We start from the raw sequence: 15854 nt of genomic DNA on the forward strand, positions 1-15854 counted from the left end.
GCAAAACGTCAGATCCAAGTCCATCACTCTAGTGCGGGGGTACTCAATAGGCGGACTCCGGTCCGGATCCTGACCCAGACGCAATACAATTTGGACCGAAGCCTCAACATTCTAATTTAGTCATGATCCAAGCGAGTTTTCATTGGTGCGTGATTTCGCGAGCAGTGTGTATTTTTTGCCTCCCCTTTCCAATTCAAAATTCAAATTACTAGACAAAAAATTTATTTTGAGGGGTATTACTCCATAGACCTCCATTCATTCTGCACTCGCTCATTAGTGCCCTCATGTGGAACTGCAACCAGTTCAGAACCCGGAAGTTTCCCGAGTCGCAGTTCTCCCCATATTAAACATTCTCTGGTATTGTTCTGCAATTGACGCACACTGATACAAATTGATTTGTATCATGTGTGTGATCCCCCACATTGCAAAGGTTACCCATCTTTCTTTCCCAAACAGGCACAACCAATCTGGCGCTTTTATTTTGAAATTGTACAACCAAAATCATTACCCGGAAGTACTGCTTTAGTTTCTTACTAGACCCAAGATTAGACACTCGCACAGATATTTTGGCTGTGACTGTTCATCTTTATGCTGTTGGAGCTAATACCTACAAGTGTTGTCGGAAAAGGAAACACATTTTGGTAAAATCAGGATTAAAACAATACAAACGTAATGTATTCCTTCATGCACCAGTTTATTTCGGGTTGGTATCTTTCTCGTTCACACTTTTGCTAAATTCGTGCTTTCACTTTCTCTAGAAATGGACGATATCGACTGGGGGTCGGCTGTAGATGAGGAGTTGACAAAGTAAGCAATATAAAACGCTTACAGCTAGATGTACAGGTTGCTAGTGATTTGAAAGCAGGAAGTCGCCTGTCAAGTAGCTAACTTCCACTGTTTTGGTCCGCAGTGCTGCAGGATTCCACGAGCAAACGTGGTCAGACCCCACCACTACTAAGTGGTCTAATGGCTTTAGCTCGACTGCTGTTGACGAGATCGACACATTTGCCGGCGGAGATGGACTCAACGTTCCTCACACAACCTGTAAGGGTCGGATACACGAGGAACAAGGCATTCAGGTAACAGTCTGGACTGACTAGACTGTTAAAGCATCTGTATGAAATGAAACATGTCAACAAGTCACCCTGTGTGATCGCGTCCCTTATAGACTGAAGACTGGACCACAGACAGAGAGGTGAACACAGAGCCAAACTGGGAGTCGTTGATGGTATGTAGACAGCCACATGAAAGCACACTACTTAAAATCCTCTAAATTGACCTTCTGTACTATATCCTGATGGGTCGTAGCATAACATGTCCAAAAGCAAAGACAGCCACGTGTACAATGTAAACTTTCCTTTACACATTTCTCTGTCCTTTTCCTAGTTTTTTTTCTCCCACTTTGTGCTTCCCCCTCCAGCAAGCTGTGAAGGACTGCAGCTCTGTGCTGGCCAGACACTACGAGGAGCTCCAGAAGCAGTATAAAGAGGCGGAGGCCGAGCACAGCAGCCAAGTAGACGGCTTGAAGCAGAAGAACGAAGAGAGCAAACGGCAGCAGCAGGTCTGACGGTCCCCTCTGCGTCATCACGGGCTGCGAGCCGCCCACACTAGTCCGTTGTATTGGGTGTTCCTAAGAGCTTTTGAACCGTGTTTGACATTTGTTGTTTTTTTGGGGGGGGGTCAGGCCGTTTTGGACAAGATCGAATCGGTGCACGTGAAGCTGCAGCTGAACTGCAGCAAGACGACCCGCAAGAACTTTGCCGTCAAGAAGCAGGAGCTTAATGCGGAGAGAAGCAGAATGGAGGAGGAGAAGAGCAGGTGAGGGAGGAGAGGGAGGAAGGAGAGGGAGGAAGGAGAGGGAGGGAGGAGAGGGAGGGAGGGGTCCTCTGATCAGCAGTCCAATCAGAATAAGGTGGATTTTAGTGCATAACCGTGTGTGTGTGTTGTCAGACTGACCCAGGAGTTGGAGGAGACCAACAAGAAACTGAGCCTCCTTACAGAAGAACAAGGCGAGGAGAAGTAAGAATATTTAAACATGCACGCGCTGAAAACACACCTTAACATAATCCCAAACAGTCCCGGTGCGTGGTTTACTCTTTCACGGTGCAGTCAGTCAGCACTCGAACCTGCCACCCAAACCAGGTCATGTGGTCAATCCTGGCCCTGACCCTGTGCTGCCCCCTGCAGGCAGACCTGGGCGCGGGAGCTGTCCGAGCTCAACACGGAGATGGGGCGCCTCCGCAGAGAGGCCGAGGAGGCCGGCCTCGCTGCCCTGAGGGACGAGGTCAGTCGGGCTGGCCGGTGCCAGTCTGAATCCCCACCTGCTCCACACACACACACACACACACACACACAATCCATGTCTACTGATACACAGTGAGACATGTACTTGTGACTGTGAGATGTGGACTTCCTATTGACGTTCGCTGTACGCTCAACAGACGGCTGCCTTGGAGGTGTATAGGGACATGTCCCTGTCACAAGTGAACGACTGGTTGAAGGAAGCCAGGCATTACACTGACACCATCCGGTAACGTACCCGCGCCGACCTTGCGCCTGTTGGAACCGTGTCGCCGTCCGATTCGGACCCGGCTGTCCAAAACCTCTCGGTGTTTTTACAGACCGCTTCGTGTCTTCAGGATGGATCCGTCCAAGCAGCACGAGAGGCTGAGGTGGGAGCAGATCCAAGCGGAGGTGCACGGCGGTCTCGTGGGCCTCCAGGTGAGGATCCTGAGGGACCTGCGTGAGGTCTGTCCGTCTGTCGGTGCTCCCCCTAACCCCCCCCCCCCCCCCCCCCTCCCCCTCGCCTCTCTGTCTCCTCTCAGAACCAGTTCAAGGATCATCTTCAGCTGCTGCAAAGCGGCCACAAGTTAGAGAGCCTTCTCACGGTCAACCTGCCGGACCTTCCCCACATCCCTACGGTGTGTGTGTGTGTGTGTGTGTGTGTGTGTGTGTGTGTGTGTGTGTGGGGGGGGGGGGGGGGGGGGGGGGGGGGGGGGGGGGTGTGCGTGTTTCTGATGGCTCCATCCCTCTCCTCTCCCAAGGTGGAACTGGTTATCAGTCAGATGGTCTTGTCACCCAGACCCCCTGTGCAGCATTTCCAGATGGGACCCCCCATGACGATGCCCTTCGCCCCCCAGCACCTTCCATCCTTCCCAGCCCCTGCCAGGGTGACCCCTCCACTCGCCCCGTCCCCATCCCCCTCTCATTCCCCTCTCCCCACGGCGCACCCCAGTGGCGCCAGCCTCCCAGCGGTGCCCCCTTCCTCCCAGCCCTCTGCCCAGCCCCCCCCGCCCACTAACCCCCCACCTGCCGGCAAACTGGACAAGCTGCTGGAGAAACTGGGGGCCAGGTTTCCACTCTGCACCAGGTGAGCTTGTGGGTACGCTGGGATGCTAAAACACCATCTGCACTCGTGCTATCGGGGATGGCGTCTGATGTCGAGCAACTTCACCTTTCCTCCCTCTCCTTTTGCCTCTCTACCTCTCTCCCCTCCTTTTTTACATCTCTCTCCCTCCTTCCCCCTCCTCTCTCTGTCCCTCCCCTCCTCTCTCACTCCATCCCTTTCTCTCTCCCTTTTCACCTGTCTCCCCCTCTCCTCTCTCTCTCTCCCTCCCTTTCTACCTCTCACTTCTTCCCTCTCTACGTCTCTCCCTCTCTCCTTCCCTCTCCTCTCTGTCCCTCCCATGCCATCTCTCCCTCCCTCCCTCTCTACCTCTCACTCCCTCTCTGTCTCCCTTTTCACCTATCTCCTCCTCTCTCTCTCCCTCCCTTTGTACCTCTCACTCCTTCCCTCTCTACGTCTCTCCCTCCCTCCCTCTCCTCTCGTCCATCAGGGCCCAGCTCATGTCTGTGTTGCAGCACATCAAGGTGTCCCGAGGCACCATGGCCGGCATGTCCATGGAGGAGGTCACCCAGCAGGTGGCGCTGAGGCTGGAACAGAACGAGCGAGCGGTGAGGCGGTCTCGCGTGGAAGCGCACGTAGGCACGCGTACGCCGGTCTGGCCCCGACTCTGACTTTGAACCTGAATATTCGCAGCTCCAGGGACACACCGGGCCTCCTTTCGCAGCCAGGGGCTTTCCTGGCCCGCCAACCCCAATCCAACGCCCCCCAGGCCCCATCCAGAGACCCATGGCCCCTCAGCAAAGACCCGCGGTAGCGCAAGTCTTCAACACCAGGCCGCCTCAGGTACACACTCCTCACAGCCTGTAGACTATTAAGAGTTAGATCAGAGAAATGCATAACTGACAGTATTATATGGCAATACCCTCAGTTTGGTAACTGGCATCCAAAGGTAGCATCGCACACACTTGTTCATGCATTAGGCATGTTATCTCTACTAATGTTTCTCCAGTATGTCCGACCTGATGTTCTGCTCTTGTTCTCCCCACGCGTCCAGCCTGCGTCTCACAGCAGTCGTAAACTGTGTCTCATGTGCCAAAACCAAGTGGAGGCGGTCAATCAGCACATCATGAGCTGCAATCACACCGTACACAAGGAGGTGAGACCCTGTACTCTGTACCCTGTGTGTGCTGATGTCACCATCACCGTGGATACCTGTTGCTAAAAGACAGGCGAGCCCGGAGGAAAATTCCGTCGTTTTAAATGGGGGGGGGGGAAGATATGTGTTGATTGTTTTCTTCTTCTCTGGTTTTTAGTGCATCAGTGTGTGGCTGCAGTCCAGCAAGAACAACTCCTGCCCCTTCTGCCCGGCTAAATGAAAAGGGACTTGAAAGAAAGAGAGAAATGAAACATTCCCTTCTTTATTGACTGATGAATAAAGACAACTTTGATTTAAGTTTGACGTTTGATCCCGAAGGTCTATACACTGGTTCAGACGGATTTTACTTACTCGAGATCAGCTTGTTTTTGCGTCTTTTTTTTTTGCGACATCCTTTACATTGTGAGCTTTACATGTTTATATTAAAATCTACACAATGTGGTGTGTTCATTTGAGTTGCATACAAATTGGTTTTCTTTTTTATCATTTCATTTTCCTTCCAGATGGAGGAATTGTACTGATAACTAGACAGGGTGCAATGTCTGGTGAAATTGTGAAGGGTGCTTGCGGCCACTGCAACAACTGAGGAAGTTTGTTAAACTATATTACCTCCAAACCTATTCAGTTAATGTCAAATGTCCATAATGTGCAAATCTATGTTTCATATCTATATTGAAATCTTATCTTCTATCTTAATTGATCAGTCCCATAAGGCAGAAATGATATGCTACATTAAAATGTAACTTTAAAAACTTTACACTGCACTTTAAAGATGTAGCAAAAGAATGCTCAGAACACTTTAAAGATGTTTTCAACATATTCAGTGTGACGAGACGAAAGCTTTCATCCAAAAGCAACTTGGAAGATGTGAACCCCAAACCTCATGATCTGCAGCCAAAGACTCTAACCACTGAGCTGTCCTGTGCCTTCCTGAATCCCAGATCTGGGCAGTCACACTTCCTCATAATCACCCACTTATTTGTGAAACCACATCTGGCTATGATTTGGTCACAAGCACACTAATTACTCATCGATAAACGTGTGTGTTTGAGATCAATGTACAATCGTTTGAGAAAAAAGAACAACATTACCACAGAACCTTTGGTGACTTAGCGTTTTTATTGACAATATGTCATCGATGAAGTTGCACCAAATGTCAACCACCAATAAACAACAGGAATCACACAGACATGGATGTTATAACACAGGTGTAGATGTGACTTTCTGCTCGCTGTTACACAAGTCCGTAGTGTCCCGAACAGCAGTTGGAACCGTGCTGGTGCTTGGCGGCGGTGAGCTCGTCTGCATTCCAGTGGGAGAGTACGGGGGAGGGGGCTAGAAGATGTTTATGCCTTGAGGGCCTGGGACAGGGTCTCGTAGAGAGCCATCACCCTGGTCTTCAGGTCTTGCATGTAGGGCTCCAGCTTGCCCTGGAGGTCCTGGGCGTGGGGGGCCACCTTCTCCCTCACCTCGCTCACGGCCTTGGTGAGCTGCTCCTTGTACTCGTCGGCGTAGGGGGCAGCCATGGTCCTCAGCTCCTCCAGGCGGGCGGTCATCTTGTTGCGGACGACCTCCACCATGGGCAGGAGCTTGGACTTGGTCTCCTCCACGTTAGCCTCCACCTTGGAGCGCATCTCCTCGAGCAGGGGCTGCAGCTTGGCCCTGAGGGCCTCGACGTCCTCCTTGTTCTTGGTCAAGTACTCTTCGAAGACGGGCTCGAGCTTGGCACGGTAGTCGTCCATGTGCTTCTGCAGGACCTGCCTCAGCTCCTCGCGCTTGGGCTCCAGCTGGACGCGCAGGTCCTCCACGTCGGCCATGACGCGCTCGCGCACGTCCTTGGTGGCGTCCAGGAGCTGGGCGGAGTAGGCGTCGCCGTAGGGGGTGATGGTCTCGGAGGCGGTCTGGGCGTACGCGTGCAGCTGGTCCAGGCTCTCGGAGAGCTTGACCCTGAGATGGGGGGGGGGGGGGGGGGGGAAGGAGAGGTTATCGAGGAGGAACAAGAGGAGGGTTGCCGTGACGAGCAGCAGAAACGTCGAAAAATCTCAAACTCCATCCTTCACCGTGTAATCCTATGATCTACACCGCAAAGCATCTGAACACGCCAAGCACAATAACATGAAGCCACACATAGTTTGTCTTACTTGTACTCGGCGTACTCGGTTCCGTCCAGGTGGTCGAGGGTCTTCATGGCGGTCTCCTTAACCTGGGTCAGGTACACCATGGCGGCAGCCCTGACATGCTCCAGCTGGGAAGGAGCATCGTTCTGCAGAGCCATGGCATGGGAGCCTGCATGGTGAGAGGGGGGACACACAGGAAAGACCGGTGTTTTAGTAAGTTTAGGCCTCACCCAATCGGTCGAACACAGCCAGCGACACTTGAATCAGAGTACGAGCAAATACTGACCGACGGCCAACAAGAGGGTCAGTGCAAGAGCCACAAATTTCATGGTGAATCCTTGAAGAGAGGGAGAAAAAAGAAAGACGTTAACACGCTGTAGGTTTCAGCTGGTGTTCTGGAGTTTTCGATTCCGATGGTTTTCCATGGGCTCTTAGCGCTCAACCCATGTCCTCTGCCGGCAATGTCTCTTACCTTGGGGAGGTACTGCTCTGTGAGATTGAGACCGATGAACGGGGCTGGACAGCTTTTATAGGAACGAGCGCAGGTGTGGTATTTGCGCGTGTGTGCGTTGCTCAAAGGTTGGACCTCAGACCCTCACAGCCCACCTGGAGGTTCAAGTTCAAGGGTCAGAGAGGTAAAAAAGGAAGAGGAGGGGCAGACTTCCACCAGGCACAACGTCGTCAGCCAACAGCTAACATACCTTAGACATGGGTTTATCAGATGTCCCCGTCGTGCACTCGTTACCCTCTTCCAAAGTCCTCTCTCTTTTCCTTATAACTGAGATTTCTGCTGCTTGATGGACAGGAGTGAGCAGATATGCTTGAGTAACCAGTAACCAAGTAGGCATGTGTGATTGTAAGAGATAAACATTTGCCCAGGTATGCACAGGCAGAACTGTACACATCAATGCATCTCCAATACGTGGAGGCCTTCTACACACAAATGATGGATGATTAGATACATACTTTATATGAAAGAACAGATGGCACCAACCTAATGTTTACAAGGTTCTACCTGTTGTGATTTTTCATTCTCTGAGGGGTTATTTTTACGATTGTTTTGCTTAGTATTTCATCATAATGTTCCTCTGTTTTGCTTCCTCACTGTACTGATATTTTCCTACTGCCACTAACCCAATAGGTGATCGGAATATGACCTATCAGCAAAGTTACACCCTGTGTTATGGGTCGAGACCTTCCCATTTTAGTCCAGGCAACAGTTTCTTGTCCATTCAAACACTTCCAGTAAATACTGCTAGTGCAACAGATAAGATATGCTGATCTGTCACAGGGAATCCATAAGCCACAGCAGTAAACCTGCAGGGTGTTGTAACCGGGTTGGCAACGTGTTCCAAACCTTGCCCCTTTCTGTGCCATTTATACTGTACATTCTCATTCAGTGGGTTAACGTCCTACTAGGTATGCTGCTTGATCCGAATGGTGTCACAATCCAGGCACATGAATGCTAGTCTTTTCTGCATCTCTGAGTCTGTCAATGAGTTTGGTTTGTTTTCTGGACTGAGATTGATTCAAGTCACTTGATCATGTCAATACCTGTTTTTAGTGGGGGGTTTTTGTTTGTTTTTTAAGTATTTATTTAATTATTTCCTTTTTTCTCCTAAAAACTAAACTAAACTTCCGGAGTGGAAAGACATTTGAGAGAAGGGTACATTTATCCAATGTGTGAAAATAGAATAGGATTGGGCTTCAGACAGAACAGTCCCAAATTCAAACTCCAAATTAGTTTCTTACCGAATCCACAATTCTTCTACAGTGTGATGGGTACATTGTCCATGTCTTTGTTAGGACATACAGTAATCACCTGTATTGTGAGATGGATTCCAATCAGCTGCGTTGGAACTAATGTACTCAGCCTCGTGCAGTGTTTTCATGTTGATTGAATAAGCACCAGCATGTCCAGCACACTGAAGAAACAATTCCACGTCCGTAAAACATTGGACTGTACATGGGCTATCAGCCAGAGGGAGACTTTGAGAGATGTACGTTGAATCTATGAATCTCTCTCTACAGCAGAATGATACCTTATCTCTGTATCACCGGTGTCAGTTGGTGCAGTGGTTCTAAGACAACAGTCTCTGTTCACCTCTTATCTCCATGGTCAGTAAACTGTGGGCTGTACAGCCTTAGTTTCACCATCAGTGTGGAGCCTGTTGTCGAGCATGTACGTTATGATCTTTGTCTATTAATTGACCTTTTTCATTCGACACGAGACCCTCGTCAGGTCCAAGTGTACAATAAAACCCTAAATGAATGAGTGTTGAAGAATGACCAGATGGAAGGGCGTATTTGATGATTTGAAGAATGTTTCAGAGATGCTTCAGTTTGAAAAAACGTTATAGGAACTAACATTCAGAGTCGAAACCTTGAGCTGTGGTTATATAGTTGAACTAGACTTGATTGACTTTCAAACAGGATCCGCTACTTATAACCTTGGTTTGTAAGGAAGTGAACTGCTTGTCACGTGACCTTTGCATTACAATCAGGACACGAGTTTCCATATGAAACAAAGTAACAGTCATGACCAGGTCTGGACTGGGACTGAAAAACAGCCCGGAACTTTGAAACACAGACCAGCCTATGATCCTGTATTATTATTATATATATATATATTTTTTTTTTGCATTATGCCACGGCCATTTGACCGTCCGTTTGGGAAATCTCCTGACGGCCAGTCTGACCCTGGTCATGACGTAAGCCAGTAGGGTGTGTCTCAGTGGGCTGCGACCCTCTCTGTATTCACAATGTGTCAGTCCTTGCTCAAGCCTGTTTTAAACTGTAAACCCGAGTCTCAGTACTATTGCTCACTTGTGTTACTTGGCAGTATTCTGAAGCCGACTCAGCAAAACCGGGGGAACAAGATTGACGTCAGCAACACAAGGTTTCAGTGTGTCTACAAAGGTTTCCTTCAATTTGCAAACACTTGCTGTTGCACTGTGGAATCCATATCCAGGACATAAAAATTCAGGTATTAAAAACCAAGTCTAATCCTATCACATATCACTCACAATATTTATAAAGTTTATAAACAGATTAACTTGTCATACACTACAATAACACTAGAATGCAGCTTCAATTAAATTGGTGTAGTTTACCGAGTTCATTTTGTAATTGTATCATTGTTAAAATATATATGATATCTATTAAGTGATCGATACTCCAATTAAGGAGCAACTTGCTTGCTGTGGCTCCCTCTAGAGGCAAAGGCATCACACATACATCTATAACACACAACTCACAACCCAAACTTCACATTCACATTAGGAAGTCCCTCCCACAACATATTTACATCCACGGTCCTTTATTGGAATGCTTTATCTTGTTTAGCATGTGAAAATAAGCCAGTGATGGTGCATTTTGCACAGGGTACAGATGCTTACTTACAAACGCCATTCGCAACACAACGTCACCTGCCCATGCTTCACATATATGTATTATATACAAATGAGTCACTTTGAACCACTCGCACGAAACGATTCACATACTCCGCAAGTGACACTAACACACACGCAAGCACACTTCTTACCTGTATAAAGGCTAGCTCTCTCACTCGCACGAACACACTGTAACAGAGTTGTACATCGATATAGAGCAAGGTAGCATACATGTACAGCGTAAGACGATAGTAACATGAGAACATTTGATGCTCCAGGGAGGACCTCGGTAACCACTTTCAAAAAGAACTGCACCGGGAAAATACATAACGAGAACAAGCTGAAGGCCACAAACACATGACATTCTCTAGGTGAGCTGCGATTGGCTTTTTAGCGTGCAGTTGATCTCACGTCGACCTGCATCAGTAGCTTTTAGCGTAGGGCTTCCGTTTCAGAGTCCAGCGACAATGTCATGTGTTAGAAGGCAGGTGCTAGTGAATTAGAGAAGTGGGGGGGGGAGTACATGACACAAAACACTGAAAACAAGAAACATCAATGAATCTACTTGCTGGAGACGAGCCCAGGTGGATCGTATGTGGGGGGGGGGGGGGGGGGGGGAGGAGAGGAGAGGGAGAGAAAGAGATGGTATTTGAGTTGCTATTTACCGTTTAAGGAGGGAAGAGAGAGCCAGTGGTTGAAATTTAGTCTGACAAAAAGTGCGCTAGAGGATGATTGGTCTGATCAATGTCGGGATTTTTTTTTTGTGTAGTCGGCAAGGCACAGAGAGTTAGAAGTATGTATGGACTTTCATTAGGGCCTTAAGACAAACTTTTGTTTGTCATGTGCTCCTAAGCTGTCTCTGTTGATATACACCTCGCTGTTGATATACACTGCACAAGTGCAGTGAGGCGAGTTCACTCACGACAAAGCATATTTAAGAGCCTCTGTCCAGCCTCGAACTCCCATGTTTTTATTCAATTGTGGTCTGCGTATATCTCTACAGACAAGGCTCATGAGGGTGCTTTGGAACCCTCCCTCCAGCTTCACCTCTTCTCCACAAACTCACCGAGGCTGTCGTTTGCTCCCACGTGCTAACGCTGCCGCTACGGCGTCTCCCCTCCCTCTCTCCCCCCGTCACCTCTCCACGCCTCCAGCACACATGGAGGTGGTCCCACATACTCCTCCTGCAGGCCCTTGCACTCCAGGGAGCCCCCCCCCCCCCCCCACCCTCCCCACCCCTCTCTCTCTCTCTCTCCTGTGCACAACCTTCTTTAAGTGAGGGACATATCCAACAGCCAGAGACATGCCTCACACGTCCCACCTGATAATACCCCCCCAAACATCACCTCTACCAGAAGGATGCATGAAGCCTGCCTCTGGCTGAAGTGCCCGCCCGCCCGCCCTCCCCCCTTCCCCTTCCCCATCCCCTCAGACCAGCGAGGCCTTCCTCTCCTCGGGCTTCTCCTCCAGGATCTGGAGCAGCAGCTCGCTCAGGGGCTTGGCCACGGCGCGGTACCCCGCCGCCGTCAGGTGCAGGAAGTCAAACATGTCCTGGGGGGTGATGGAGCCGTCGGTGTGCACGAGGCCCGCGCCCACGTCCAGGAACTGCGCCTGGCCCAGCCGCGGGAGCCAGGAGCGCAGGAAGCCGTTGACCGCCGCGTTCTTCTCCCTCAGGGGGTTGGGCCTCTCGCCGCGAGGCAGCAGGCCCTGGAGGGGGTTCGGACACGACACACGGTGTGAGGTGGGGTGAAAAAACAACAACGACGAATGTATTTCTCCAGACGCCCGCCGTTATCCAACGCCGTTTCCCCCCGAACTCACCAGCACGACGACCTTGGCCTTGGAAAGGCGGGATGTGAGCAGCTGTGCGATGGCGAGGATCCCCCCTGCAACTTGCTCCGCTGTGTGCTCGTGATTGTTGGTTCCTACCCACACCACCGCGACCTATGGGGGAGCGGTTTCGAGAGAAGCGGTTTTGGGTTACATCCAATCAGGGCCAACCTCCACACCCCCCATACCTCCACATCACCATGGTTTCCCGATCTACTCAGCACACCAAGAAAACAACCCTGGGCCTTGGCACACACATTTTTGCATAATCACAGCACTAACTAATAAAGACCATTGCTTGGCACTAACCACCGATGTAGCGTTAAAACCGTGCACTTGTGGACCTTGATTATCCTCAGTATTTACCATTTGGACATCCCTTAGGATAAAAGAGTCTGCTAAAGGAATGAAGGCAACTTTGTTCCAACAGATCTCCTAACCAAGTCTGACATGGTGTCGTGTCTCGGTGGGGTCCCACCTTGGGTCTGATGTTATCCAGTTCTCCGTTCTGCAGCCTCCACAGCACATTACAGGTGGTGTCCCCCCCAATGCCGAAGTTGAGCGCGTGCAAAGGAGAAAAGATCTCTCGCCAGATCTGCGGACACAGCCGTGTATCGTCAAGAGCAACGGAACACAAGCGCCACGATTGTAATAAGGGGGGGTTATTCGTGCGACATACAGGGCTAAGGGCTAAGTTGTTAACAGGCCTCAAATGAACATTGGCCATACTAGTCAATTTAAATATTCAAACAGACACCCTGTCAACAGCTCTCACCTCGTACTGTTGCATAAGCTGCACCATGGAGTCTCCCACAAACAGCACCTCAGGCTCAGCATCCTTGCACTCTTGAACAAACCGCATGTGCTGCAGATGGAACACAGCATGGACACACTCAACAACAGCAGCCCAAGTTGGACGATGCCCTACTGTACTAAATCGATGCAGAGAGAATGTCTGTCTGATAAATAATTGCTAACCTGGGATATCCAGCGCCCGTCGCCTTGCACATCCTCCACCGGCTCGGCCACCGCTGCGGGGTTCATCTCGTCGCCACTCATCTCGTCCCTGACAGACAACAGTCACGGGTCACACAAACGCTGTTTCATATTTCCAGTGTGCCAACAGTCGTGGTGTTGCAGGTAAAGGGTACAGTATAGGCTACTGCTAGCTAGCTTGATACAGGCCTCCGGGAGGCAAGAGGGAACAGGAGAAGGGTGGGTGTTTTCTAACCACCACAAAGACCGACCCATTGATTTACACATCAAACAATGACATTGTAGGAAATGGCTGGGCGGCTTTTTTGGCAGCCAACGTATGCAATGTACGTAGTTAGTTAATTCAAATGTCAAATGTAAACTGGAGAGTCCTAATAGGCCTTGTTAGTTGATTGCCGACAAATTGCGCTTAGTTTCAAGGCCTTCTCCAAGCACCCAAATTAGTGCACAGACCATCGCAGTGCTGCAGTCAGTCAGTACCAACACAAACACAACCAGGGTACGCCCGTGAGCTTGCTAGCTAGTGCTAGCTAGTAGTACAGTAGTTTATTAGCTAGCTGAACTAGTATAGTATTTGAGAATTCCGACAACGTTTTACCCATACCTGATAACTTCTGATGATCCAATGCGTGTCTAGTAATTTGCCCAGTTAGCTAGGAGCCTCCCGGAGGCACAGAAACTGCCTGCAAGTGCAAGCCTCCAATGTGGCCGTGCGTCCAAGGATGCCTGCTCCCGCGCTACTGCTGTAGGATCCTACTAGCGAGCGAGCTAGCTTCCCATATAAACTAGCCAGTGATAAAACTCAGACGTAAACAAACTCCTCGCCTTGCTTTAGGCAATAATATCACAAGGTCCTATCTATTCTTCAAGTACTTGGTGCACAAAAAGGGTTCTTATCCAGTCTCCCGCATCCAGCATCTAACCCGTCTCTCTTTTCGTTCCTCTTCGCTTTCCCTTTCTTCAGTCCCCCCTTCTCAGTTCGCTTGCGCTTTCGTCCGTCCGGCCAGTGTGAAATTGACATCAAAAACGGAACACATATCGTAATTGTTGTTTTTTCTCAAGAATTTCAAAGTAAAGGTAACTACATTAACTGCCCCCTTTACATAAGGGTAAAGTGGATTTCAGAAGTTGAGACTAATCGAAATATGTAGCCTACTGTAACTAATAATATTAGTACGTTTTTCCTTTATCCTCGACACTTAAAAGTCCAGAACCACCAAGCCCAATCAATATCAATGGATCTTTAAACGTCTCATGACCATAATAGAATGAAAAATGAGCCTATTAATAAGCCAATTCATGGAATATGATTAGATTTTGCACATCTCGTACATTTTGAACACAACCAATTACACCTAACTGAAATTTAAATCTAACTGACATTCTCACATTCTGGCACATTGGTAAACGACTAATTACGAATAAGGAGTCATACTACAGCTGAATAGATGCTCTGCACAATAATAGTATTTTTATTAAGAATTTAGAAGGCATGTTCAGTCCTATAAACATAATTCATACGACTTATTGATGCAACATAGGCAACATAACTGTGGACAGAAATAACAATGGAGATGCACTAAACATTCAATATAAAGTCTGTATACATGAGGATATTCATAAAAAGAGTTGAGAGCTGATCAAAACTTCTTCAAGGAAATTGTGACGAATGTACCTCAGTGTGTTTGGCAGGATTGTCTGTCATTTAACATCCTCTACCTTTGACATCCGTTAACTTGGCACATTTTTGTTTGGGGTCTTTCTTAGTCCTGCCTCTGTACTTTTGACCCATGTAGTCTAGGAGGACACGTGGCCAGACACTAATATGCTCTGCATCGTTTTCCATGATAAATTCTGGATCCGGTTCTGCTAAACTTAGGATATCTCTAGATCCAAATCGGAAATCCTCTCCTGATCCTTCAACATCTACAGGCTGATACAGGGGTATGGAGTCTTTCTGTACGTCAAAAGTGTTATCTGACAACATCTGAAATATAAAGAGTAAGATGTTTTAAATGATGTTATGGATAATAATGATGGATAATGGATTTGAAAATTCTTCCGAGCAATGGCAAACTTGTCCAATTCATTTCCATTAAAATCATAATGGAGGTCACAAAAACCAAGGTCAGTTGCAAATATTTAAGAATAATGCAAAAATGTATTCAGAATACCAACATATCTCTTGGTTTACACAATCTATTAATATTATAATATAAATTCATATCCTGTATCAACTGTAAATCATCTATCATGATCTTGGTCAAAGTCACTGTTCTACCCAATGACACTCAAGGGAATACGAAGAAAATGTTTACATAAAAAATAAAACTATTAACACACTGAAGTAAAATATCTACAACTGTACATAAATCCAAATAAATATCTGTAAGGTTAAATATACGCCATCACATACCTCATAATCCAGTTCTTGTGGGTACTCTTTGGAATCCAGCAAAACAGGGGTTGAGACGAGTAAAAGAAGCAAGATCGATGAGGGTGATGCAAAGTAATAGGGAGAGGGGGTCAAGCGAGGTGTCATCTCTTGTAAATATGGTATTGCAATTTATCAGCAAAGGCAGAAGTCTTAGCTACAGTTTCAAATATGTACAAAAAGGTATCACCCTTGGCATAAGAAACACATTTGACAAAGATGCAATTTTGTCATTTGGAAATGTGAAGGTTTTGGCACTTTGGCGGTTATATATCTTTTAATGTGTGATGTCACATTTTCAGAGTAGTCAAAGATTTTAATCCAGCACATGCTAAAATGAATTGATAAAGGGAATCCGTTGACTGTGGGCCAGCGAAGCACCCAACCTCCTGAGATCTATAAGCTAACAGACATTACTGTAGACGCTATTCACTGCTGGGTGTATAGAACAAAGCGGAAATGTCAGGACGCAAGGGAAGGATTAAAAACAGCATTGAAGCCAAGAAGCTTTACTGAAAGAGAGGGATATAATCTGACGTACTCAGGCTCGTTTAATTCTTCATTAGCTGAAAGGCTGCCTCTC

General features: G+C 48.1%; 3 protein-coding genes across 4 annotated transcripts; 1 reads left to right on the forward strand and 2 right to left on the reverse strand.

Moving 5' to 3' along the window:
• Positions 1-545: 545 nt before the first annotated feature.
• On the forward strand, positions 546-5531 carry rnf214 (ring finger protein 214). 2 transcript variants are annotated; one of them, XM_067228915.1, is made up of 16 exons: positions 546-641; positions 759-807; positions 911-1079; positions 1169-1228; positions 1421-1561; positions 1685-1818; positions 1951-2019; positions 2188-2284; positions 2442-2530; positions 2640-2721; positions 2826-2921; positions 3045-3370; positions 3837-3954; positions 4040-4189; positions 4401-4502; positions 4660-5531. In XM_067228915.1, exons 2-16 carry the CDS (start codon positions 761-763, stop codon positions 4720-4722), a joined length of 1743 nt encoding a protein of 580 aa, XP_067085016.1. In that variant the 5' UTR covers positions 546-641; positions 759-760; the 3' UTR covers positions 4723-5531. The 2 variants fall into 2 exon arrangements, with proteins under 2 accessions (XP_067085016.1, XP_067085015.1); XM_067228914.1 differs by having other exon boundaries at positions 547-669.
• Positions 5532-5602: 71 nt separating this feature from the next.
• apoa1a (apolipoprotein A-Ia) lies at positions 5603-7124 on the reverse strand. Its single transcript, XM_067228922.1, has 4 exons — positions 7092-7124; positions 6906-6956; positions 6644-6788; positions 5603-6449 (listed from the first exon to the last, which is right to left on the reverse strand). The coding sequence occupies exons 2-4, from the start codon at positions 6946-6948 to the stop codon at positions 5849-5851; spliced, it is 789 nt and encodes a 262-aa protein (XP_067085023.1). The 5' UTR covers positions 6949-6956; positions 7092-7124; the 3' UTR covers positions 5603-5848.
• Positions 7125-11439: 4315 nt separating this feature from the next.
• Positions 11440-13818, reverse strand: pafah1b2 (platelet-activating factor acetylhydrolase 1b, catalytic subunit 2). The gene is made up of 6 exons (XM_067228923.1): positions 13442-13818; positions 12820-12907; positions 12617-12706; positions 12320-12436; positions 11833-11955; positions 11440-11718 (listed from the first exon to the last, which is right to left on the reverse strand). The coding sequence occupies exons 2-6, from the start codon at positions 12898-12900 to the stop codon at positions 11440-11442; spliced, it is 690 nt and encodes a 229-aa protein (XP_067085024.1). The 5' UTR covers positions 12901-12907; positions 13442-13818.
• Between the last annotated feature and the right edge of the window lie 2036 nt (positions 13819-15854).

Source organism: Osmerus mordax, chromosome 25, assembly GCF_038355195.1.
Source record: "Osmerus mordax isolate fOsmMor3 chromosome 25, fOsmMor3.pri, whole genome shotgun sequence".
Classification (NCBI taxonomy): domain Eukaryota; kingdom Metazoa; phylum Chordata; class Actinopteri; order Osmeriformes; family Osmeridae; genus Osmerus; species Osmerus mordax.

Bases quoted from the DNA above. Each gene is read 5' to 3' on its own strand.
- apoa1a (XM_067228922.1), bottom strand. From the start codon at position 6,948: ATGAAATTTGTGGCTCTTGCACTGACCCTCTTGTTGGCCGTCG. The intron at 6,789-6,905 runs GTCAGTATTTGC...CTCACCATGCAG, and splicing joins GACCCTCTTGTTGGCCGTCG to GCTCCCATGCCATGGCTCTG. The intron at 6,450-6,643 runs GTAAGACAAACT...CCCCCATCTCAG, and splicing joins ACCGAGTACGCCGAGTACAA to GGTCAAGCTCTCCGAGAGCC.
- rnf214 (XM_067228915.1), top strand. From the start codon at position 761: ATGGACGATATCGACTGGGGGTCGGCTGTAGATGAGGAGTTGACAAA. The intron at 2,722-2,825 runs GTGAGGATCCTG...GTCTCCTCTCAG, and splicing joins GCGGTCTCGTGGGCCTCCAG to AACCAGTTCAAGGATCATCT. The intron at 3,955-4,039 runs GTGAGGCGGTCT...GAATATTCGCAG, and splicing joins TGGAACAGAACGAGCGAGCG to CTCCAGGGACACACCGGGCC.
- pafah1b2 (XM_067228923.1), bottom strand. From the start codon at position 12,900: ATGAGTGGCGACGAGATGAACCCCGCAGCGGTGGCCGAGCCGGTGGAG. The intron at 12,707-12,819 runs GTTAGCAATTAT...TTCCATCTGCAG, and splicing joins ACGGGCGCTGGATATCCCAG to CACATGCGGTTTGTTCAAGA. The intron at 11,956-12,319 runs GTGGGACCCCAC...GCTCCCCCATAG, and splicing joins TGGATAACATCAGACCCAAG to GTCGCGGTGGTGTGGGTAGG.